The 27,173-nt window shown below is 31.0% G+C and overlaps 1 protein-coding gene across 4 annotated transcripts; it reads left to right on the forward strand.

The window, feature by feature from the left end:
* Window positions 1–1,545: 1,545 nt before the first annotated feature.
* LOC134707115 (vitamin D3 hydroxylase-associated protein-like) lies at window positions 1,546–26,120 on the forward strand. Of its 4 annotated transcripts, none has more exons than XM_063566645.1 (16): window positions 1,546–1,598; window positions 9,913–10,134; window positions 10,572–10,685; window positions 11,056–11,112; window positions 11,347–11,505; window positions 12,166–12,434; window positions 12,922–12,962; window positions 13,459–13,583; window positions 14,914–15,039; window positions 15,606–15,700; window positions 16,335–16,440; window positions 17,270–17,313; window positions 17,670–17,709; window positions 20,665–20,776; window positions 21,378–21,517; window positions 22,402–26,120. In XM_063566645.1, the coding sequence occupies exons 1-16, from the start codon at window positions 1,587–1,589 to the stop codon at window positions 22,534–22,536; spliced, it is 1,797 nt and encodes a 598-aa protein (XP_063422715.1). In that variant the 5' UTR covers window positions 1,546–1,586; the 3' UTR covers window positions 22,537–26,120. The 4 variants fall into 4 exon arrangements, with proteins under 4 accessions (XP_063422715.1, XP_063422716.1, XP_063422718.1 ...); XM_063566646.1 differs by lacking the exon at window positions 1,546–1,598 and adding an exon at window positions 2,266–2,595 and having other exon boundaries at window positions 22,402–26,119; XM_063566648.1 differs by lacking the exon at window positions 1,546–1,598 and adding an exon at window positions 2,584–2,727.
* Window positions 26,121–27,173: the final 1,053 nt, after the last annotated feature.

Below are 27,173 nucleotides of genomic sequence, written 5' to 3' on the forward strand. Positions count from 1 at the left end.
CCCTTTATAGTCAATTTTTAACCATTTTTCGTAAATCTTTGTAATCTTTTACAAAAATCTTCTACTCTGATACTACCTGGCCTAATTAAACCAAACTTGGCCACAACTATCATTTGGGTTTCTTGTTTAAAAAATGTGTGGTGTGACCCGGTCAACCAACTAAGATGGCCGCCACAACTAAAAATAGAACATAGGGGTAAAATGCAGTTTTTGGCTTATAACTCAAAAACAAAAGCATTTAGAGCAAATCTGACATGAAGTAAATTGTTTATCAGGTCAAAATCTATCTGCCCTGAAATTAGATGAATCAGACAACCCGTTGTTGGGTTGCTGCCCCTGATTTTGTAATTTTAAGGAAATTTTGCTGTTTTTGGTTATTATCTTGAATATTATTACAGATAGGGATACACTGTAAACAGCACCGGCCACCATATACATCAGTAATTTAAAACATTGCTTTATAATCTTAATCACTATAAAAACAAACATATATGTCAACAAAGAAACTGAAAGCATATAAGCAAAAACGAAAGACAAGAATACAAAAATTTACCATAGAACAATAACACAATGAGCTGATGTATAAGTACGGGGCCACGTCAAATGGATATAGGATAAAAATAGACTAAACAGTTAAAAGTAATAATTTACAAAGACAAATAATGATTATAACATCATTAAGATGAGAAGCAACGTCAGTACTTCGAATCTATAGGCCAATCCAAGCCCATCGTTTATAATTTGTGAAGTCACAGTCTGTTGATAAGGAATATTTACTAACAAGGTCTAGAAAAAAGGAAGCCGGAGACGTTGACGGTTCTTTAACATACATTGTACCCCTGATTCATCAACTTTCTGCCCAGACATTGGTGAAGATTTTTCAAAAGTGTTTCACGGTATTTGTTTCAATATTGCGGAAAGAATCTTTGTCAATCTGGAGAGATTGGATGCAAACTCCCCGGCAGTTCCAGTTCCGATCTGAATACGGGTCCGCATACTACTCTTCACTAAGAACTTATCACTTTTCATTAATTCCAAATGGACAGTATATATTTTGTCTGTACTTTCAGACTTAGTCGGTATGGAACTTGACTGTACAAAATGATGTTAATTGTAAACTATAATTATTTTTTTTTTGAAAAATCGTAGAAAATTCATTTACATTACCATTTTCATAAAACCAACACTATGTTATAGAACAAAGATTTAACTTTTGAATTGTTAAAATAGCTGGATATTTACCATAACGTGTGCATGTAATTTTTACGCACTACTTAAAAATTAAAATATGCTCAACATGTTTCGAGAGAATAACATTTATAATATACCAATAACACTTTTTTTTCTTCTTCTGATTTCAGTCAAAATTTTGAAAATTCGTACTACACTGCAAAACTGAAAGACACGTTTTGACATTCCAGAAGAATGTAATGCCAACACAGGCACTTGTCTCAAAAAAAATATTTCTTATATACCTTAATATAACACGGTATACAGGATTTTTTTTTTGAGACAAGTGCCTGTGAATGCCAAATCGACATTTTGAAAAAATAGTCTAAGTTCTAGAATACGGTTTCAGCTTCATAATGATACATGTAGTAGTAACTATTGTTTTAGCCTTTCGTATTTGTCAAGAGTCGAGCCCTAAGAAAGAAAGAAACTGTGTTTTTTTCGTATTGTAATCAGGATGCAAATTTGACTTTTTTTATATGTCTTTTTAATGATTATTTTTGTTGCAAACATAGGTCGAAAAGGCATTAAAATGACAGCAAAGGGATTCCATTTTACACTGAAGAGTAGTTTCTACTTGTCTTGTTTTTCTTTATATCTTTATTTCAGCTCAAGAAGGATGACACTGCGAATTTAGATGACTGTGATGATATAACGGGGACTGGTATAATTGCATAGATCCAGTGGGGGCCTGGGACCCCCCCCCCCGCTTTGATAGGGAAAATTTGGTTGATTATATAGGGAATCACTGAACAATACGGGAGCCGCCCCCTTTTTAGGTCCGTCAGCCATATCATCATGAGTCATAGATTTTTTTTTTCGTGCAGAAATACATATATATTGCTCTTTAATCAGTAATTTCTCTAGAAATACCTGAGACTACTATGTGTTATAGTAGTCTCAGGAAATACAAATCAAATGTTTATTTTATAATTTTAAAAGAAACAAGCGTCATTTTCCGTATTTTAAAAAAATAAATGACCGAATGTTGATTGCTTAACTTCCAGTGGCAAATATTTCAGTCATGCTTGCCAGGGTCCTGGGCTTATGTATTTCAAGAAACCTGGGACTTTAATACTTACAATATATATGTCCCAGATGACAGATAATTCATCCAGTTTAGACAAATACTGCATAGATGATTTTACAAATGACCAGAACAGATTTTAGAATGTAATGATATTGTGAAATAGAATTTTACCTGTTCGAAATTTTTACATATCTGCTTCCAAAACGTATTGTGTTTACAATCTAACACTACTGGTTCCAGACGTGAGCTTTTTGTTTGTCTCCTATAGTGTTATGATTTAAACCAGTATAGCAGACGGAAAACAACTTAAAACTTGGAAGTTAACATTATAAGGGGTAATTGAACGTTTTCATTAGTATTACATATCTTAACATTAGATTCTGAAATTACATAATTATCAGGGTGGAGAGGTTGTGATGTTGAAGCTGTAAATTTTTTAAAAGTGGAAAGGATAAGATTGGACAAAGGTCAATAATTCGGACAATAACACACCTCCACTATCTTACTTAGCTTTTTCTTCATGACTACTAATACAGTTACTAATTCGATTTCTTTCGTTTATTTGATTACATTACAATTATAGTCAAACAAATTAAATTGTAATTAATTACATTACACTTCTATATATCTTTATTCTCAATAAACCATCGTTTTGACAAGGTATAGAGAAATACATATGTACAATATTTACAATATATATACAATATTCAATAAATACAATTAGTACAAGACATGTTACAAAAATAATTAATAGGGGTGGCTTCACACTAGACAAAGCCAGGAGTTCACACAGATTTATTTATAGTTTTTATAAATTTGCAGAGTTTAATCAACTTTACCTTCTTTTTTGATGACATTAATTTATACTTTAAAATATTTGGCTTTGTGTAGCTATACTTTCTATGTAGTTTTTCCTCTTCTGTTCAAAAAAATAATTTTCATTGAAGTTATCATCATCATCATGATTACTTACGATTACTGTTGATTACATTCAATGAGTTCTCAACTAAAATTTGTAATTCTCATATGCTAAAAGAGAATTTTTTGACAATTTTTGAACTTTTAAGGTAAAATTATGTTGTATTTTACTAAATATTTCAATGTCCAGAGAAAATGTTACGGCCATGTTCCATATTTGGAATATTACTACTATATTGCATTTGTTTTAGTATCAACATGTGCTCATTTTTCAAAAAATCATACTGATTCATTTATTTCTATGAATAGTAGATGCTGCATTATAGATTTTATTGGTTCTCAAAGATTGTGGATGCTCTCTCGATTATATTAATAACTTTTGTAGTTGTGAAATTGTTTTGTATAAAAAGCACTTCTTATTTCTGTATATGGCATATTCAAGAAAAGTGTCTGCGGATAATGAAGAACAAAATTAAGGAATAACAGTACTGTAGTTGAAGAGTTGCCACCGTCAATTGTAGATTTGACGGTCGCAAATGCAGTTTTACTGGCGACGCGTAGCGGAGACAGTAAAACGGAGATTTGCGACCGTCAAATCAAAATTGACGGTGGCAACTCTTCAACTACAGTACTGTTATTCCGATTCTAATGCATTACAAAAAGAAAAAAATACGATAAAACTTGAAAAAATGTCTTAATTTGTCAAATAAAAAAAAATCCGCGAAACTTCATAAATAATTTTGGCACAAAGACGTCATGGCTAAACGTGACGTCATACAAATGAAAACTTACAAACTGGAGGTTATTACGTTACCTGTACGCTTCAAATTCGGATAGAATTACATTAAAACGGCAAATTCGAGGTAGGTGTTGTTTTATTTTCAATTATATAGTAGTAATCGAACATTTGTTGATTCATCAATTCAAAATGGCGGGTCTCTCCTTAGTTACGCCTGGTCAACTGTGGATTTGACGGCAACTTTTAGCCAATGAAAAAAATTGTTACATCCAAATTGCATTAGAATTAAAATTGCATCTCCACCTTTGAAAGATGCTGATGTAATTCTTTTAATTTCATATTGAAGTTCATTGCATACCTCAACGTTTGGATGCTGGCTTCCAATTATTTATAGATTCTGGCATCCCAACCTATTCGGAAACTGACATCCCAACGTATCTGGATGCTGCCATCCCAAAATATTCGGATGCTGGCATCCCAAAATATCCAGATGCTGGCATCCCAATATATCCGGATGCTGGCATCCCAATTTATCTGGATGCTGGCATCCCAATATATCTGGATACTGGCATCCAAAAATATCCGAATGCTGGCATTCCAATATATCTGGATGCTGGCATCCCAAAATATCCGGATGCTGGCATCCCAATATATCTGGATGCTGGCATCCCAATATATCCGGATGCTGGCATCCCAAAATATCCAGATGCTGGCATCCCAATATATCCGGATGCTGGCATCCCAAAATATCTGGATGCTGGCATCCCAATATATCGAGATGCTGGCATCTCAACATATCTGGATGCTGGCATCCCAATATATCTGGATGTTGGCATCCCAATATATCTGGACGTTGGCATGCCAAAATATAGGGATTCAGGCATCACAACCATGCACCATTTTTCAGTATGAAATACTAATTTAAATGCTGCTTCCTAATCTATTGATTTAAGTATTAAGCCACCAATATAACACCCAGAACATTTCCTAAGGTTTTGATGTGTGTTGAATGCATTTTAAAACAATCAAGTAAACATAAAAAAAAGCTACTGATGAATGCCGGGAAGATTATATTTTTTATCCAGTGGCCAGTTTAATGCATATTGAGAATGTGACATCATAGGTCAGAGTGTGAAATGTATACTTGACCAATTCAACAAACTGAGTCTGAATTGTAAAGTGCCAGTTTACCATGTGAATGCTGATGTTAACAATTTGTGATATTTATAAGACTATGTCAATGTACTACCGGTAAGTTTCCAATAATAAGCCAATTTTAATGTTATTTTTCTGACTTTGATTACCATTATGAAAGACATGATGTATACATTGTATTGACTACATGTATAATGGTCTCGAGACAATACAATTATATATGACATCAGGACTACAATTTTCAAATCTGCTCATGTTTCGAATGTTCATAGAATATTTTTTTTTTAAATAAGCTTAATGCAATTGCCCAATGACCATCAACCTTTGGAATGTCTGATTAACTAAGTCATCCAGGACATACACTCTACAAAACAGATTGGAGACTGTACCTTTATGAAGATGCTAAATATGAGGTGCATTTAATGTATAAAGTAAGGAGATTTGTTTCCCGCACTATCGTCTGTATACCATAAAACATGTACCACAATGCAATATTTAAAAAAAATCTATTATCGATACTGGTGCAGTGTCTTTGATCCACATGCAAGTTCAACGACAAGGCCGTAATGAAAAGTGATACTGTCCGAACCTTGGTCAGCTTGCCCTACTGGATATTGTCAGTATATCTGGACTTGCTGTATTCATCTTCCAATGTGTCAGTACATTATGTCAGCATCTTTTAGTACTGGAGTCTTTCATTTCATTAACAAAACTTTTTTTTTTATTACAATCATTATTAAACTTGTATCTTTTTTCTGTATTTTGATATTTCAATATTTGTTAATCATTTAATCAAATCAGTTACACGAACTGGAACTTTCAAACTTTCTATTATCATGTATTGCTAGTAATCTGAAATCAGCTGGAATCACAAATGATCTGGTGCTGTTTGGATGATTCGTCGTCTGAGTTTAACCTGTCTAATAACTATAAAGTGTTGCGATACATTAATACACAACACATGAATAGTAACCAGAAAGGTGAAGCCACTTCTTTAATCTTTACAAATGCTGAAAAGAGAAATAATAATTATATGAAAGATTATCAAATATAATTTTTCATTGTAACATCACAACACTCCGGGAACAGAAAGTAAATATTAATGTATGATGTCATAATGATGTAGAATTAAATTTAAAGATTGCTTTCTCACTCGTGGTTGATATTAAAAATAAAATACTTGCACACCCCTTCCCTACGAGAAAACCCATTATTATTTGAAGAAAATCTTCATTTAAACTTCTTTTAAATTAAGTTTTCCACACCAATGTATGTCTGTTGTTTCTGCGTAGTCGTTAAAACCTATTCAAAACACATATGAACCATGCACTATAGTTCAATTGAAATTTTATGGAACAACATCCAGGTCTATACTGTACATTATGAAAGGGAGAAAAGTGTTCAATTTCAGCGATGTTTTTATTTAGAAATACATCCTACATGTATTTAGTGACTTTCATGAAATTTAATTCCCATCTAAGATTATATTCGGTTTATAACACATTAATTTGTGTGTTTTTTTTTAATTTTAGCCTAGTCTTAGAACACAAAACTCTTGAAGCGATATTTACATTTTGTTCATTGTTGGAGGCCATATGCTGACATTTAATTGTAAACTGCTTAGTCATGTTAGTGCTAATATTATTGGGTCTCAGTCCGGTGGAGAGTTGTCTCATTAGCAATCATACCATTACTCAGATATTGCTCATACTTCAAACAACTGTTTTGCAAGACAAGCTCATGAGCGTAGGAAGTCAAGTCTCTAAAGTAATCTCGGACGGGCACAAGTTAACTAGTTTTAGACCCTTGCAAAAAAGAGGCAAACAACACATTCATTTTTCTAGACCTAAAATCAATCTTAAATTAAGTTTTTCATACTTTATTTTTCTTGAACTCAGACTCTTACCAGTGATGCATTTTAATGGTTTTCCTAAAGGTTGTCTAGGGGTAAACAAATCTTGCAGACCCAATATTTTTACTGGCCATGGCCATATTGATGGTGGTTAATCGTCTCAGTGGGTTTTATGTCGATCATATTTTTGTCAAAACTATTCATAACTTCATGAAAAAGGACATACTTCAATAAGGCAAAATAAAAAGAATATATGTGTATTCCCTATGTCTGTCTTGGAGGCTCATCGCTACCATAGGCGGATCCAGCCTCCTCCTTTTTCATGTGAAAAAAATGGTTTATTATACAGGTAAACATTAGAAGAAGACTTTAGCTGGGCTCTCTGTTATGGCAGTCAGTGACCCCCCAAATCCCATTTATAGAAAGTTGTGGAATCACCATTTGCTACCACAAACGGATCGAAGTGCACCACTCCCCAACGACATGGGAGAATCTGGCGACTGACATTAATCATTGTTGCCTAACCATTTGTGCCTGTAATTTTCCCTCTGGAAGTAATCAGAATTATATTATCCGGCTGGCGAATTAAGTCACTGATATGCGTCCGAGATTACTCGGACTTCAAACAGCTGTTTTGCAAGACAAGCTACTAGCTTAGCTATGCCCATGACATGAGCGTAGGACGTCGGAGTAATCTCGGACGGGCACAGGTCAAATACACCTTATCGCTATTTGTCCGCCATTACTGGACATCACGCAGGGTCCCGTAAAATTTTGACGTCATAATTCAAAATATCTGACGCCACAATGGAAAAGTGATTGTTGTATGACGCCAATAGTTCAAGCGGAACAGATTCTCGGGTCAAGCGGAAATAGCAATAAGGTGTATCGTCTCCTATAGAAAAATTCGACATCTGATAATGTCGATAATATATGAGACAATATCTGAAAAAGTCGATTTTCCATGTCCCCAACTTCACCAGCAATTATTTTTTTATTCAACCATCTTTTTTGAAAATTTCAAGTTTCAGTATAAACTAAATTATATAATGCACCAACCCCTGACAATTAAACACTCATTCTATATTTCTTCCAATAAAATATTGTAATTTAAATGTTCAACCCCCCCTAAAATCATGTTGTCCCCTGTGTTTTTTGGAAAACTAAATCATTCAAATAATATCCAAATTTATTAAACAGGCGTCCGATTCTCACATATATGATAAATTATATAATAAACTTGCCCCTAATTTGTCTTTTTATATTATAACTAGAGCATGTAATAAAATTTTGCAAATTTTAAGAGAAAAAAAAATTGTCCCCAGGGGTGATTTCCCTCCTGTTACCACTAGGTCTTTTTTACCTGTGGAAACGTTTACAAGACCAAGAGTTATTTTCCCATTATGTATTTTGAAGAGCATCATTTTCTGAATGCATTAGTACAAAGAAATAGATGGAAAGGCGGCCAGGTTTGAAAATTCAAGCCCATCCAAGGTACAAATTTATAGAAAAATACTTTATGGTGTTCTATCCTGTTATAGCCTTTTTTTACACTTTCTGAGAATAATTTTAAGTGTGCACCACAACAGTAGGAGTGTTTTTATGTCATCTTTTTAAATGTTATATGTCACAGGATATACACTTACATTTAATGTGATAAAAAGGACAAAAACTATCGCGTAATTCCTTTCTGTTACGTTCTGTCATGTTACCAGATAAAAAGTAACAGCATAACCATCATCAGTAACAGGAAGGATGCTAATGATAATTTCACTAAAGAATCAAAAAGTGTATCTACTATATGCCAACCATTTCATTTAATTTATGTTATCACCACCTTATCAAATAAATTTCAAAATAATACACAGTATATTGAATAAATTAATTGGTTTTTTTCCCTTTGATAACAGCAGAGAACATTGTGCAATTCTAGTATAGTAGATAGTAACAGCAATGAATTTATTTTAGAATTGTTCATTACTTAGGCATATTTTTCATCTTGCAAATACAGTTTCAAAGGATAAATGACATTGTTTGCTGTTATCTTCCAATTGTGACCAATCTATAATGATATATTTTTCTTAAACTTTAAAATAAAGCAGAAAAATCCTTTCTGTTACCAACTCTATCCTGTTACTGTTGTCCTGTTACTCAAGACTCTTTCATGTTACCGACATATTTGACTATATTTAAAGTATATTTCTAAACCTTTTGTATTGCAAATGCTAAAATCAATAATTGGCATTTGATAAACTATTGCAGGATATACTAGTAAACCACAAATAATGTCTTAAACTTATTCCTTATTCCCATTAGAAACTTTTTAAAATTGGTTCACTTTGGTAACAGGAAAGAACTGGATTTTTTTTTTTACCATTTTTAAAATAGCCATTGTTTTCTTATTAAACAATTGTTTGAATTACAGACAACAGTTCCTAGATCTACAATGTGTGTTCTTCGATTCGTGCTATACAAATACCGGGTCTAAAAATATTTTTTTTGTTTTTTCTCATTGCCAAAAAATCTTTTTGGGCTGCTTGTTTGTTATCTATATCAACCACACTTGCATTAAAATGCATTAGTATTAAAAAAAAAAAACATACTATAGATTCTTTATCTACGTATTCTTTAAGAACTTAAATAGTTCTCGTTTAACTTTTTTTTTTTTTTTTATCTCATTGTTTGTATTGTATTATGAAAAAATTATTGATGTTGTAAAATTTATGCCCTTTGGGGCCCATAATTGGAAAATAAAATATCTTATCTTATACATATGAAACCGTTACAGACATACATGATACAGTTGTCGAGTTGAGTAGAACATTCCTTATGTCATGAATGAGGGGGGGGTGTCATGAATGGCTAAATCTGAGAAATCTCGGACTACGAAGGCTACGAAGTGCATGTAAAATATAAGCAAATCAACTTACCTGTATGAATAGCATTTGTTGACGTAATAATTTTCCACTGAAAACTTTTGTTTTGTAGATGGATAAACTAATCAGACCATTTTGGAAACCTGATGAGGATCGTAACAGGAGTGCTAAAATTCTGTGTGGTGTGGTTGCTGCAGTCTACATATCCAACCAAGTAGTCAGAAAAATCATAGATATAGTTCAGAAGCAACAGATAAAGAAAAAAATTCAAAAGAATAGGGAAAAACGTAAACTATCTAAAGCCCAACTTGAAGAGCATTTAAAAGGGAAAGAGGTAATATAGGATAGCTGGTATGTGAAACACTTAAAAAGGATAACTGCAATAACAAAAAACATGTTGGACAGCACAACAGAGCACGTTAACCACAAATATGTTGTTAAAATATGTTAAAGGGCTTATCTAATTATCCCAAACTCATGAAAACCTATTATTTGCTTCAATTTGATGTAAATCTCATGACAAAAAACTCTATATTTGATACATCTGTGTTGTAAAGTGAGTTAATCTGTACTAGCTGAGTTTTTGAGTAAGAACCCTGCATGTGGTAGGTGCAGGTGCACTTGACTGATTAAAAAAATTAAATAGGATTGTCAGTTCCTGTACCTAATAGGTTGGTGGTTCTCCCTTGGAACTCACAGTACACCTGATCTTTGAATGTTGTACATTTTGTAAGAACAGATTTGAATATAAAGTTTAAAGTTTATCTACAGATAAGTACAAACACAATAAAGAGAATACTGAGCCTTTCATTTAAAGAACTCCAAGCTGAACTACAATCAGGGAAACTATCTGCAGTGGATGTGTTAAATGTTTATCAAATCAAGGTAAGCTTAAAGCTTGGAAGTTGTTAATAAACAATTATTAACCACTATTCAAAATTATGGTTTATAAGTTATCTTAAAAGTATTTTTAACTTAGGTCAATGTACATGACTATAAGATTTGATTTCATAGTCATAGAAAGACAAAATGTGGGAGTGAGCTAAACTTTTATTTCTTTCCCTATAAGTATTTCTGATTTGATTTTAATGGAAGAAATCAGTAGATTGTCAAAGCTTTTTTAAATTTAGCCCCTAAAAAGAAAAATGTAAAGGCCTTCAGACATCAGAGCCATCATGGACTTCTATTACATGAACTTTGTTAACATTTATTATGAAGTTAAACACATATTTATAATTATAATTGTCTTATTCAGGCATTGGAAGTTGATAAAAGGACTAACTGTATTACAGAACTAGTACATGATTCAGAGGTAAGTGTTGAAGCCACATCTGAGGTGTATAGTACATTTTAGATATATGGGGTATATAAAGCCTTTTTGCACTAAGGCAGCGTAAAGCTAACACAAATCAATCAATCGATTAATGCATTTTTTAATTTATAATTTTTGTAAAACAACATTGCTGCTTCATTGTTTTGACTTGATAGGATATGAAAGCAAAGGATTCTGAATTGGAAGGCATCTCCTTATTTTCTTTTTATATAGGAAAGAGCTAAACAACTAGATTCAGATAGGAAGAAGGGTCCATTGTATGGAATACCTGTTAGCATCAAGGAGACATACACTATGCCAGGATATCCCTGTACAGGAGGGATGATGTTTTATTTTGATGAAAAAGTAACTGAAGAAAATGTTCTAGTCCAGGTAAGAAAATTTAATAGATTTGTATGTCATATATTAAAATAAGAAAATGTGGGATGAGTACCAAATGAGACAACTCTCCATCCAAGTCACAAAGTTAAAAAAAAAGTAAACAATTATAGTCCATTGTACGCCTTCAACATGGAGCCTAGGCTCACACTGTACAGCAAGCCATGAAGGACCCCAAAATGACTAGTGTAAAACAATTCCATCAGGACAACATATGGTCTAATTTATATAAAAAAAACAAGAAACACTTATGAACCTCACAAAAAAATGACAACCACTGAGCAACAAGACCCTAACTTAGGACAGAGCATACAAATGCAGCTCACCCTTTATTCATAATTGCATATGGTTGAATGAATTAGGTCCAAGTATGTGGCATTTCTAACACTAATTTCTTGAAATCATAGACCACAGTGTCACCACACCTATACAAAATGTTTTTGTCTTATTACATTTAATATATGACCTTGTAATGTTTAAATAGGTTGTTAATATATGACCTTGTAATGTTTAAATAGGTTGTTAATATATGACCTTGTAATGTTTAAATAGGTTGTTAATATATGACCTTGTAATGTTTAAATAGGTTGTTAATATATGACCTTGTAATGTTTAAATAGGTTGTTAATATATGACCTTGTAATGTTTAAATAGGTTTTAAAGAAGCAAGGGGCAATTCCATTTGTCAGAACCAATGTTCCACAAACTTTAATGACATTTGAATGTTCTAATTCACTATATGGCACAACAAAAAACCCACATGACCCCACAAGGATCCCAGGGGGATCATCAGGTGGTGAGTCTGCTCTGATTGGTGGAGGAGGTTCTATTCTAGGAATGGGAGGAGATATTGGTGGTAGTCTGAGGATCCCAGCTCATATGGCAGGATGTTGCTCACTAAAACCATCTGGTGGTAGACTCAGGTTAATACTCTGCATTAATTAGAAGAATAAAGTACAGTCAAACATACTATAGAGAACAGTCAAACCTACTATAAAGGTCATCTATTTTTTTGCAAAAACCTGTCTTGTCAGGTGATCCTCTCCAGCTGAAGTAATACCTTTGTATTTTGAACCTCAGTTCAAAGGTCACCTTATTTAAAAGATCAGCTTACTCGGGGTTCTGAGGGTGGACTTTAAATACAGGTTTGACTGTATAAATGGTCTCTTACAATTCATGATGACTTTTCTTATACTTCTTCACTTTAAAAAAAAAAAAAAAAGAAACATGTGAAAATATCGAAAGCTTTGTATGTAAATTATTTGTTTTTTACTCATTTTATGTTGAATAGCATTGTAAATTATAATTAAGTTGTGGTAAAGGTTAAGTTTCTGTGTTACCCATATATTAATTTAATGTACAATATCTATGAAAGACGTTGCTTGACCAATAATTTTACTTCCTTTGCAGTCGCAAAGGCCAAAATCAGTTTAACAAAGGAGAAACTTTAGGTAAGACAATAAAATATATCTTACAATATCAAGAAACTTATTAATTTATAAATGAAAAGTTTTTTGCTTGAAAAAAGGGTAGGATATATATATGCCAGAGATTCCATTGTTGATGTATTCAATCAGATGTGAATTTCAAAGTGTTTCAATGAAATTTAAACAGATTTTCAAATCACTTGAACTTTGTAATAATATTCATGATAGCCTAAAAGGTATTGTTTTCTTTAAAAGCTAATATAATTATATAAAAAAGAAATGCAGTAATTTGATTTGGATTTTATAATTGCAGTGGAGACATTTATATCCCATGACTATTTGACATTGATTGGCTTTATGCTCTAAATTTTAGGTTCCAGCTCTTGGTTGGTCAAGTTTTAAAATATCACTTTAGTGACTCAACTATCTGCATTAAGATATTAACACCTTATTATCCACTACAAATATATATGTTCAACCTTTAAACTGATAGTAAATGATTTTTATGTTATGTTTTTAGTACAGCCCCAGACAGGACCAATGGCAGCTGAGGTAGATGGCCTGGTTAACTGTATGAGATGTTTACTGGTACCTGAGATGTTTAATTTAGATCCAGCAGTGCCACCTATACCTTTCAGAGAGGAGGTAATATTGAATCAACAGACCATGCTAGGGCTTTGTAGCCAGTCAAGGTTGTTAAATCTTCCATCATCATATTGAATCATTTGCTTTTAAGAATGTATTTAGGTGATATTAAAAAAAATAGATATTTTTTAAATTGTTACTCTAAGTCTGAAGAGCTTTAGTTAAAGTACAACATAAGCTAAAAGAATTATGGGGAATTATGGAGCTCCTTTTCAAGATATTTGATTTTTATGCCCCTGCCATAGCAGAGGGGGGATTTTAAGTTTAACCTTGTCCTTCTATATGTACTTCTGTATGTTGTATTATAGTTGGTTCACGTTCTCTAACTATAGTTTGCTTCAACCAAATGTTATGAAACTTATACAAAATGCTTATTACCACAAAACACAGATCAAGTTTGAATTTTGAATTTTGGTGGCGTCTCTAATACTTGACTTATGCCCCTTTTCAAATGAAAAAAAATGCTGATTTTTTTGTTTTTCTGTTCTCTAACTTTAGTTTGCCTCAACCAAATGTTATCAAACTAATATACATAATGCTTATTACCACAAAATACAGATAAGGTTTGAATTTTGATGGTGTCACTTCAACAGTTCTAGAGTTATACCATTTTACAAATGGAAAAATAGGAATCTGATATCTGTTATAAAAAATAGCAATGATGTAATTGTTAAAAGTAATTTTTAAAATTGGAGTTATCTTCCTTTGCCCTTAATTGTAATTGAATCAACTACATCCAATGATTTACACAATTCAATGTTCACTGAAAAATATAAACAATCTTTACCCTTTGGTGCTTACAAGCACTTTGATTAATGTTCTTCAGTTTTGTCCCTTTATAAATTTATATGATTTGCAAGCGGGGGCATCATCTGTGTCCTATGGACACATTCCCCATATATTTTTTAAACGAGAAGAAAAAGCTGACTATGTCTTTTACCTTATATGTGATTGATATTAATTGTGATTCAAATCCAAAGAAAAGAAATCTATAATCTGCTGAAATTTTAGTAAATTACCTTTTATGGGCTATTGAAGTCGTATGTGAAAAGAAAAATGGGTGTTATGGGGCAAAATATTTTAACCTGTATTGTTGGAAAAAAACAAGGAGTCTGCACATTTGACAAAAAATCCTAAATTCTCACCTAATGACAATTTTGTTGTGTGATTAAGTATTCATTCAACATGTTTAAAGCCAATTAAAAATAAAGTTTTATGATACCTTCCTCTGTTTTGGGGACATGGAATTGATCCGAAATTTGGATGTTATTTTTTAATTTCAGGTTTTTATATTTAGATAAAAAAAAAAGCAATTGTTTTACTATTGTAGATATTCACAGGGAAAAATAAGCTGACAATAGGTTTCTACATAGATGATGGTAACATAAAGGCTGCTCCTGCATGTCAGAGGGCAGTGTTAGAGGTCAAGGCTATTCTAGAATCCCAAGGTCATACAGTAAGTGATCTTGTTTTAGTGTCATATTAGATATTAATACGAGATGATATTGTTTTAATAGTATTGACAAATACTGAGTATATTTTTTATTCTTGTAAAATGTTTAATTCGATTGATTACTATTGTTTGCTTAATGTCTGGTGAGTTTAGAACAGTCTTAAATATGTCATTAATAGTTTAGTTATGACCATATATCAAGCTTTAACTTGGCCTGAAACTTAAAATTCTTCAATAAATTTTTTTACAAATTTTTAAATAAAATGAAATAATTTAGGCAATGAATGTACCAATGATTAGGTTCTTAAGTTGTGTATATATATATATATGTTAAAACAAATATTATGGATTGATCACAACCCTTATTTCTTTGCTTGGGGTTTCTGAACTTCATATGTGTGTCTTGAGCTAAACAAATGTAACAACCAAAAATATTTGCCTAGTCAAAGGTGAGTAAATTGTTTGGTTTACCTAAGTCAATGGTAGAGATATAAAGATTCTTAATGGTCAGTCCTAGTACATGTAGTAAATTCTGTTTTACATGATCATAAATTTCTCATATTTTACAGTTGGTCCCTTTTAAACCGGTTGATGTTTACAGAATGGCGTCACTTTTCCTGAAATCTGTATTTGCAGACGGTGGAAAAAGTTATTTAAATGTGTTGTAAGTACATTTAAGGGTTTTTACAGAAAATTATTTATTTATTTACTTTCAAATCACCAAGACCTTATGAATTCTTGAAACGTTATTTCCTTTTTGTAAAATCTTTCCCCACATGCACAAATGTTTCAGACACCAAATACGTCTGCTATAATGACAGTGGCACCAATTGCTTATAAAGTGCTGCAAATGTAGCGAGGCTATTCATGAAATGTTAATATTGTTATTAACTGGCTGTATTGGCCCTGGTGTAGATTAAAGGTTAGCTGTTGTGTATCTGACCCGTAGCCAGGAATTTCCAAAGGGGGGTTCGTTTGACTCGCAAATTCGACTTTAACAGTCACAATTCGAACAGAACATTGACTTTAACAGTGCTTATTTGTTTTCAAGGGGGGGGTTGGACGAACCCCCCGAACCCCCCTGGCTACGGGTATGTGTATGACTAGAAAACTGGCTACTGAAGCCCCCAGTTTATATTTTAAAGTTAGTTTTTTTTACAAGGTATTTTGTAGTTCTTATGTAAGGATGATTTAATTTCTTTATAATGTAGCAGACTCAGTTTTATTGTAAGTTCAATAACAATTATATGGGTCTTGTTCATAGAAAGTTTGTCAGTTTTAAACTTTTTATATTTTAGAGACAAAGACATTGTTGATAATTCGTTACGTAGGATTATGTTTGCATTTTCACTGCCAAATTGGTTTAGGAAATTATTTAGTTATGTTGCTGCAATGATAACAAAGGTAAAACTGTTTTAAAAAACTTATTTATTGTTTAAAATAATCTGTAAATTAGACAAAATAATACATGTCTATAATATGATGCTATAATAATTGTGATACCTGTTGTAAAAATGTCAGTAATGAAATATTTTCTTTCTTGGATATGAGATTTCAATGTTAATAAGTTCATATCAAACCGTCTCTGTTGAACACAATGAAAAATCAAAGAGTAAAAAAGATAGACAAGCAAAGTTAAAATTTATCTTCTTAGCAGTAAATATTTTGTTTGATGATCACCAAGAGGAATTTTTATATAAAGATTTCAAAAGCAAAGATGATAATTATACAAAATACAGTAAACAATTTACATGTCATGTTTGCCATTCATTTTACAAGCTGCATCAAAGAGTTTATAAATTCCTTATATTAACACAACCCCTTGACTACATCTAATTTGGCTCATTTAATTTAGACACAATACTTACTTTTACCCTTTGACAAAAATATAAGAATTTCAAAAATACACACTTCATCAGAAAATTTTATTGGATATATACATGTAGCAGTTTGACAAACACTTATTTTGATCATTGAAAAGCTTGATATTTCCTTAGCAATAGAATGTGATTATAATGTTTAGCTGATTTTTATAGAGTTATCTCCCTGTAGTTTTATGTACCACCATATGTAAATTCCAACTACATGTAATACAAAATTAACAAATAAAGTTATTGCTATCTCTTTTCAATAATTATATAATTTTATGTATTGATTTTACTCCATGACTTATATTTAAAAGATTTTTAGACAGGCAACATATTGATTTGATTTTTTTGGTGACTTTTTTCAGGACCAGTTTACCTCTATATTGTTACAGAGTGGGTGTGGAGTAGAGTAAGTACTATCATAAGTTTTTTAAAGTTATATATAAAGAGGACAGTCCTGGGTGCCATTGAAAATTGTGGGATGAGAATAATTAAATAACAACACAATTAATAATGGAACGAGTGTTATTTACATGGCGGCTGATAGATGTCTGATGACGACATTACTACAGTAAATGCAGAAATTAAGGCTTGTATTTATAACTTGTCATGATAAAACAATGCATAATATAAAATCAATATCTTCAAACATGAAGAAAAAAGACTGACGGATGGACAGACATAGGCAGATTGAGTGCAAACCTAAAGTCCCCTTCAACAATAAGACCTTAAAGACTGAATATTATTTCCCTCTTATTTTTTCAGATCAGTAACAGAATATTGGGATTTAGCTATAAATATAGAGGTAAAGATACTAATATTATGCCACTTTTATTAACTCTTCGCAATCCCTATGCATATATAATATATATAGAATAATGGCATTTTTTTATACTACCTTTATCAGCAAGAATATCAAGCCAGCCTGACAGGGGTAGCTGATATTCGAGCTGGTAAAGTCAGTATCAAAAACTTAAATGCCATTATTCTCTTTATTGTAAATTTGAAATATCTGTATACTTTGTTGTTGAGAAAATTGAAGAAAAAATGGAATAGTTCATACAACTACTTTTGCGCATACAAAACGTATGGATAGTCGATCGGTTGTATGTATGATGTCGAGTGCATTTCATTGATAGGTTAAGGCGGATGAATTTGAACAAGGGACATTAAATAAATAAAAATAAATAAATAATCTTTATTTTAAGAGGATGATCCCATTAGTTAAAACTAATCTTCCTGAGAGTCCTCAAAATAATAATAACATAGTTATAAATACAAACAGTATAATAAAGTTATATTATACACAATATACAATTGTATTGAAATAATAATGAAAATGCATATTAATTTGCACAATTGATGAAAAATTTGTAACATTTTGTTTTAAAAGATACAAGTGTATCACTCATTTTGATTTCATTTGGTAAACTGTTCCATATTTGAGAACCTGAATATGTAAATGTTTTCTTTAAAAAATTTGTTTTTGGTTTTGGAAGATTTAATAGTTTTTCATCAGCTGAACGTAAGTTATAGTTTTGATTATTGGTAAAATGAAAATTTTCTTCTAAATAGTTAGGAACCATGCCATTAACTGATTTAAATACAAGTATTGCCTTTTGGTATTGAATTCGTTTTTCCACATTTAACCAGTGTAAACTTTTAAACAATAAACTGGATGATGTCATTATGTCAGCTTCTACTATAACCCTAGCAGATTTCTTTAATAATTTATTAAGTTTATTTATTTTACTTTCACAACAACTTCCCCATATATTGCAACAATAATCAAATAATGGCAGAATATAAGCATTAAAATAGATAATACGTATATGCATAGGTAAATATTTTCTTATCTTTTGTAATAAGTTGATTCTATTTGATATAGTAATTGACATTTTATCTATTTGCTGATTCCAATTTAAGTTTTTGTCAATATATAAACCAAGTAGTTTTTCACAATCTACATTTTCTATTTGTTCATTTGAAATATTTATATCTAAACTGTTTCCAGTTAAACAAAGCCTTTGTTTTGAACCAATAATCATTGATTTACACTTTTTGGCATTTAATTTCATACAATTTTGCAAACACCAGTTTTCAATAACATGAATATCATTTTGAAGGTTAGAAGCTATCTGAATTACATCATTACCTCTACAATGTAATGTAGAATCATCTGCATATAAATCTATTAATGAATGTTCTTTATTAAGTGGTAAATCATTGATATATAAAATAAATAACAGAGGGCCCAGGATAGAACCTTGTGGTACACCAGTTTTTATGCATTTAGTATTAGACATGACGTTATTGACCTTAACTTGTTGGCTTCGGTCAGACAAGTATGACTTAAACCAGTCTAGTGTACTATTTGAAACATTATAATATTCAAGTTTTTTCAATAAAATTATATGATTAACCAGATCAAAAGCTTTCTTTAAATCTAAAAATATAACTCCGTTTATCTCTCCATTATCTATATTTGCTAACCATTCATCTACTAATTTAGTAAGTGCAGTAGTACACGAATGCTTAGGTCTGAAACCTGACTGTGTAGTATTAAGAAGGTCATTGCTATTCAAAAATATATACAAACTATTAGCTATATGTCGTTCTATGATTTTAGAGAGACAAGGCAAAACTGCTATTGGTCTATAATTATCAGGATTACAGGCATCGCCACTTTTAAAAATTGGGCATACTCTTGCAGTTTTAAAAATACTTGGAAATTTACCACATTTGATACTTAGATTAAATATATATGTCAAAGCTGGTGCTATGACATCGCTGCACATACTCAAAATATTTGGTCCGACATCATCTAAACCAGTTGCTTTCGACTTGTCAAGTTTTTTTAAATACATATTTACATCTAAAATACTCATTTCTGGTATAATGAATTTTTCACTACCCCTTTGTAACTTTGATTTTACAAATTTATTGAGTGCATCAAAATTGGCACTATCATCACTATTACATAATTTGTTATCAACTAAATCTTCAGCAATATTTGTGAAATGCAAATTAAATGTATTTGCTATATCAACATCATTTTGAATTACATTATTTTTATATTCTAAATGCGTGACATTGATGCATTGATACATGACGTCATTGCCTAATATTTTTGAGTATCAAGTCCTGTCCATAAAATGAAATATTAGGCAGTAAGATCAAAGGGAAAATGAACAGATTGCTGATAAAATTAATGTTTTAGATTTTTTTTTCATTTATCAGGGAATACTAAAAAAAGAAACTTTTTGACAAAATAATGCCCTAAATAGATAAATAATAAAAATTAATACCTATATATAGGAGTAGCTTGATGTTTATTCATACCACCTTATTTTTAAGTAGCAGTAACTCTCAGCAGTTACTTTACATTTAATAACTTTACAGCTGTTAGAACAAACATTATCATATTGAGGACTGCCACTTAAAAAGGAGGGTAGCCACCATGAAAAACCAAACATGTCACTGGCATTTTAAATATCACTTATTTTCTATTTCATTCAGTTTCACAAAAGTGCAAAAATGTCACCTGCACAGATGTATATTGCTATAAGGATTCTGTGTAATATAGATTAACAAGTGAGCTATCATCCCCTTGTTTTATTTGAAGATAATAAAAGAAGATTACAGGTACACAGTGAAAACCAACTAAATGTATAATGCTATTTCTTATTATATTAATGTGCTTGGAAATTTACTAACTTAGGTAGATTTTTTTCTGAAATTTCATATACATGTATTTCAGAATTACAGAGCCGATTTTTTAAAGAAATGGAGAGCTCACAAGTTAGATGCTGTTATTTGTCCAGGATTTGCCTTTACAGCAGTTTCTTCAGGGAGAGTCACAGATGTATCTGGTATTCAACTTTTAAATCAGAGAAATCTAAGTTAAAAAATAACAGTACTGTAGAAGAGTTTTCACCGTCAAATTCTATTTTACTGGCATGGCATAGATAGACTATACACTTTTGAATTTTCACAGTTTTAAACTCTATCTTAATCCATACATGTTCAAGTCCTCTGTCGTTTAATTTTACTCAAATCTTATCCTCTGAAACTTCTTGGCCAAATTTAACAGCAAAAATTATCAGTAAGATAAGATCTACAAATAAGTCAACTTGGTCAAAACAATCAGGAGGCTCGCCATAGGATCATTATAAGTTACAGATGAAATCTATGTTTCACTCAGTGACCCACATTTGTAAAATTGCAGCCAGTTCAATTTGATTTTTTTTTATTCTAGTTATTCTAAATTTTATTTTTCAATATCATTTCAAAATTGAATACCTTTTAGTTCAATGATTAATTTAAGAGTATTTTTTTATCAAGTACACATATTTATGATGGAATTTACCAATTTATTGTTTCTAGAAAATTGAATGAAAATTATTTGTTTTACTGCATTGTTTTGTTGTGTTGTTCTTTGTATCTAGTTGAACAATTTTATTTGTCTTTCAGGTGGAGTGACCTATACAAACCTCTACAATTTGTTGGATTATACTGCAGGAACCTTAAAAGTGACAAATGTGACACAGGCTGATCTGGATAACTTTCAACATTACCCATCTAAAACGTGGTTGGAAAAAAACATAAAGAAGGTGATTTATCTCCCTTGTCTAATATCAAGTTATGGCTTACAGTTGTACATGTATAATGCTCAGTTAAATTAAATTTGATACACTATTTTCACATTGTTAAGTGTTTTTCAATATATCAGGAATGCAAACAAGCTGAATTCTAATTTGTACTCAGCTGTGCGCTGTGAAATTTCAAGTTCAATAACCTGTATTTTTATACATCAGATTTAATTTTGAACTTTATACATTTAACTAAAGGTGGATAAACACAGTACATTTTTCCATCTGATTCCTAACTATAATGTTGCTTGGACAATAATCACACAGTGTGAATACTCAAATGGGATTTCATTTTTTGAATTGAATAGAAAATCCTATCTTTTGAACAGAATTATGTAAGATTTACATAAAGCAGATTATTTCCCTTGTCAGAAAGTGTAACTGATTTGCAGCAATGAATATTCCTGATGTTTTTAATCCATATTGATTTAAAGATAATATTCAGTTTCTAATATATATCAATTGTTAATGCTCTTCCGCTGCTCAGCATTCTTGTAATAATACTTGTATTTGTAATTTGTATTCAATTGTCATTTAAAAATCAGATTTTAGGTTTTTTTGAAAGTCCAATACAGATACTCTTATCAAAATTACAGCATTAAATCTGAAATTACCATGGAGTAATAAAGTTTGTTAACCGGGTTTGTTTTTGCTTTATCGAATTATGACTATTGAACAGCCGTATACTACTGTTGCCTTTATTTTTTCATCACAAATGCTAGGCTGTTCATTTAAAAATAAAGTCTTACAGTTACTAAAGGTTGATGGTTTATCCCAAGCATTCTGTACTCTTTCAGCATTAATACATCACATACTCATTTGTCATATATTGTTTTTTTCTACAGTTTTCTGAAGGCTCCAAAGGTTTACCTGTTGGTGTACAGTTCGTAGGTTTATCCTACCAAGAAGAATTGGTTCTCAGATTAATGAAAGATGTGGAAACATGCTTGCAGAAGAATAGTTCAAAAGAAAAAATATAAATGTGACTGTTAATTAATTTATATTTATATTATTTTTATTTATTTATGAAGAATGGAGAGAGCATAATACCATGCTAAATGTTATATTTTTAAACAAATGGTTGTTAAATAAATAATAAAAAAAATCCTTCAAACGTAACTTTCTCCAAGGGCTAACATATAGGCCTTTTTACTCCTAAATTCATTAGAACATTAAGAGACTTGCAGTTTTTGACTTTCATGTATATCTAAATTAAGATCTTTTGTATTTGATATATTAGCTCTTTCAGTAAGTAAATACCATGCTTGCTTTTAAGGTAATGGCAAATTCATAAGTTTGAATTTAACAGCTGTATATCTTTTTTTTAATAATTTAATTTTGGATGTAACACATCTTCTGATTGGCTGACATTATTTTGTAATCAGCCCATAGACATAATTTAGTCATGTGACCGTGATGTCATCAACGTTTTTTCATGGTTTATTATGGTTTAAAATGAAATTATATTAGAAATGACTGTAATATTTTTCTGTCTATTTGAAATAACATAAAAAATGTGGTGCACACTGTTCAATAACCTGCTACGGGCGTTATTCAGTGTGCACCAAATTTTGTATGTTATTTCTTCATAGATAGAAAAAAAAACTACAGTCATTCCTTAAGCAATTAATTCTAGCGAAAAGTATTTTGTTTTGCCTTGATAAAATGTTCTATTGCCTCTTTGTGACAAGAACTACCTCCAATAACAGCATTCAAGTAAATGTTTAGTCTCTGTGGTTTATAAAGTTTATGAAGAATTTTTATAATTTTCATACAAATGAAATGACTTGAATTGATATAATTAAAAGTAATTATCTTTTTTTTTTATCTATATCCATGATAGGAACTTTATTTTGACAGAATTCATTCAATCAAATTATATTTAAACAGTATTTATTTATTTTTGTAACCAACAATTCTTTATTTATTTAAATCTAGTATTAGCAGAATGGCAATTGAAATAAAAATATCAATGTTTTCTATTAGACTTGTGAATCAAAAGACTTGCTTATCAGAACATATTTGAATTAATTTCTTTCAATTTATAATTTTTTTTTTAGTATTTATCTATTATTTTTTGATATTTTTATATAATTTTGACTGTGATTTTTAATCGTGTACAGGAATATATAACTCACCATATAATACCTCATTGTTACACCAATCTGTTTTATAAGAATAAAGAATGAGAATTTTATATATAAAGGCATCTTTATTCTTTAAAAAAATAACTTGGGAATTAGCAAGACCAGCTTTGGGCTGGGTTATTTTCACAGTTAACTTTTATGTGATTTTGATGAAAATATATTGCATAATATGTGCAGCTGTATTTAGAAATTAAACATTGTAAATATAATTTATGTGATGGGATTGAAATGTTTGATAATTATTTGAATTATGATTTTTATTATTATAAAATTGAACGATAAATATTTATTACGACTTGGATATGGTACAGAAAAAATGTTCACTAATATTTGTTGCAAGGATTAAAGTTTCTTTATGGTTATTTGTGATATTTAGGAACCACCCTGTCTGTTTATCAGCCTGTCCTGTCCATTTGACTTGCATGGTCAACTTTTTCCTAAATGGCAATTGGTTAAAGTTTAAGCAGGACATTAGCCGACATTCAAAAGGGGAGATAATTATACTGACCTAAGTGTTGTAATATGTTGGAAGTCTCTGGTAAGCTTAATAGATATTGATGAAACTTTACTTGGTTGCAAAATATTACCCATGAATGATATGTTTGACTTTCATTTAAAATGAATTCTCTAAATCAGATTCTAAAAAACAAAATTGTTTTTGTAATATTAAGGGGAGATAAGTAGCCTTAGTTACTTAATTTTTGCAACATGAGGCAAGAGCTTAAAATCACTACTTCCCCTTAATAGTTGAATGAGTATTAATGATACTTTACCCGAGTGTGTGCATAGAGGACTGTTATCCTTATCCTATTTTTACAGGGGACTCTTTGATCTACCTCCCAGACAAGAGGCTGTCACAACGACAGCAAACCGGATTTACTAACATTTATTTGTGTCCTGGCAATATCACAAAAAACATTACTGATGAATGGTGAAAGTGAAAATCGTCAATATCGAATTTGACCTCTATTTTGTCATCAGTATCAACATATTAAAATTTGAAAAGCTTAGATTGAATGGTTAATGAGTAAATGCAACAACGTGAATGGAAACGCCATTTTACCATCTTTCAAGAACCATAACTCCTGAATGGTAAAGGTCATAATGGTCATTATTGAACTTGACCTCCATTTTGTTATCAGTAACAACATATTAAAATTTGGGAAGCTTTAGTAGAACAGTTCATGCGTAAATGCACGAACATGACTGGAAACTCCATTTTTCAATCTTTCAAGAACCATAACTCCTGAACAGTAAAAGTCAAAATCGTCATTATTGAACTTGACCTCCATTTTGTCATCAGTAACAACATATTAAAATTTGGGAAGCTTTGGTAGAACAGTTCATGTGTAAATGCACGGACACGACTGGAAACTCCATTTTTTAATCTTTCAAGAACCATAACTCCTGAACGGTAAAGTCAAAATCGCCATTATTGAACTTGACCTTTATTTAGTTGTCAGTAACAACATATTAAAATTTTAAAAGCTTTGGTTGAACGGTTCATGAGTTAATGCACGGACAACATTTGATTGCTGCCTGCCCAACTGAACGCCCAAATCAATAACCGACATTTTTGTCACAAAAATCTGGTTAAAAAACATTTTTTTGTTGCTCTGATAAAGGGGAGATAATTGAATGTTAACATTGCAACATGTTGAATAATTTGTTAGCATAACTCATCATGATTATCTGGATTGATATTGATAAAAAATTTCAAAGTTGTAAAACTGTAAAATATGAAAGTGTTATATTATCTGTCATGCAATATGTGTTTTATATCTAAATAGAAAATCCTCCTAAATGGCTAGACATACAGAGGATATGCATTAAGAGGTATGATTATGTTCCCACATTTTTAAGGAGAAATATTCTTACCCACTTTAAAGTTCCAATATGTTGTAACAGTCTCTCATAAGCTAAACTATATACTTAAACAGCTTGACAGATTTTAAAGAAAATTTATATAGTTGTAGAACAGTAACTTACAATGTGCATACAATAATGTTATTTTTGTCCTACATTGCTAAGAGGACCATCTCTCCAGCACCTGAATGACAAAAATTGTTTAAGCTCTGTTTTCTATTTTGTAAATTTTTATAGACCGAGTCATTTTATATTTAAGACTGATAAATAATAGTGCAGGGAGATATATCCTTTAGAGAGTTTACAAACATACAGTAGAAAAAACAAGTATGAAATATTGAAGTCGCCAATCAGGATGTTGATAAATGTTTTCATTAAAATAAATTCTGGTTGAAATTGATAGAAATTTAGTTTTTTTTTAAAAACAATCTTTAGATATTTTGTTTTATAATACTATATTTTTCATGTTAAGATTGGAATGTTAAAATGTTTAAGCTGTAGGTGCTAGCATAATTTCATACTGTCAATGTGTACTAATTTAATTAGTTATGAACTATGATTGTTGCATTAAAAATTTTATATGATTTCATACTTGATTTATTTATAAAACCCCTACCAAAAAAATCTAAGGGGACTTCAGGTTTGCGCTTGTTTGCTTCTGTCTGTCTGTCCATCTGTCAGTCTGGCTAATCAGTTTTCCACACTTTTTTCTTCATACTTGAAGATATTGATTTGATATTTGGTAAAAAGTTTTATCATGTCAAGTTACTTTTCAAGTTTAGATTCTGTTCTGGTCTGATAATTTTGTGCAGAGAAATGTCCCTTGAACTTACAAAATTCTCTTTAATAATCAGTTTTCCACACTTTTCCTTGTCATGCTGAAGATATTGAGATTTTGTTCCAATACAATGATTTTATAAAAGTTTTTAACCAGTATTGGACTATGTATTGCAATGCAATCTGAGCAATGCCCGCAGTTAACAAGATGATTCTAAGAGCATAAGTCATTCACTTGGGGAAAAATATGACAACTTAATATTTTTTATACCTTTTTCCACAAATTAATGCTTTTAAGAAAAAAATATTAATATTTATTCTTAATTATACAGCTTTTTGATGCTATTTTTAGCCATAGTGGCCATGTTGTATAATTGGCAAATAACATTAAAAAAAATTTAACAAGCTAACAAAGGCCATTAACTCAATGGACACCAATTAGACCTTGCAAAAAGATGAAACAGCAACAACAGGCCACAAAGCACTACACAGAAATTAAAAGATTCACAACTAAAATGGAAACAAAAAACTTCGATCTGTACATTGTCATGATTAAACAATATACCAAAGAAGCTTTTGTTCAAGTTTGGTAAAAATCCAGGATGGTTTATGAGTCTAATAAATATTTAAAAACTTTAATTGCAGACTGCATGTAATGTTAACTGGAAGAAAAACTAATAAAATTGAGAATGGAAATGGGGAATGTGTCAAAGAGACAACAACCCGACCAAAATAAAAAAACACAACAGCGGAAGGTCACCAACAGGTCTTCAATGTAGCGAGAAATTCCCGCACCCGGAGGCGTCCTTCAGCTGGCCCCTAAACAA

The sequence above is a fragment of the Mytilus trossulus genome, chromosome 2 (genome assembly GCF_036588685.1).
Source record: "Mytilus trossulus isolate FHL-02 chromosome 2, PNRI_Mtr1.1.1.hap1, whole genome shotgun sequence".
Lineage (NCBI taxonomy): Eukaryota > Metazoa > Mollusca > Bivalvia > Mytilida > Mytilidae > Mytilus > Mytilus trossulus.

Coding starts and splice junctions, on each gene's coding strand:
- LOC134707115 (XM_063566645.1), top strand. Junction 10,135..10,571: donor AGCATTTAAAAGGGAAAGAG/GTAATATAGGAT, acceptor GTTTATCTACAG/ATAAGTACAAACACAATAAA. Junction 13,584..14,913: donor CTATACCTTTCAGAGAGGAG/GTAATATTGAAT, acceptor TTACTATTGTAG/ATATTCACAGGGAAAAATAA.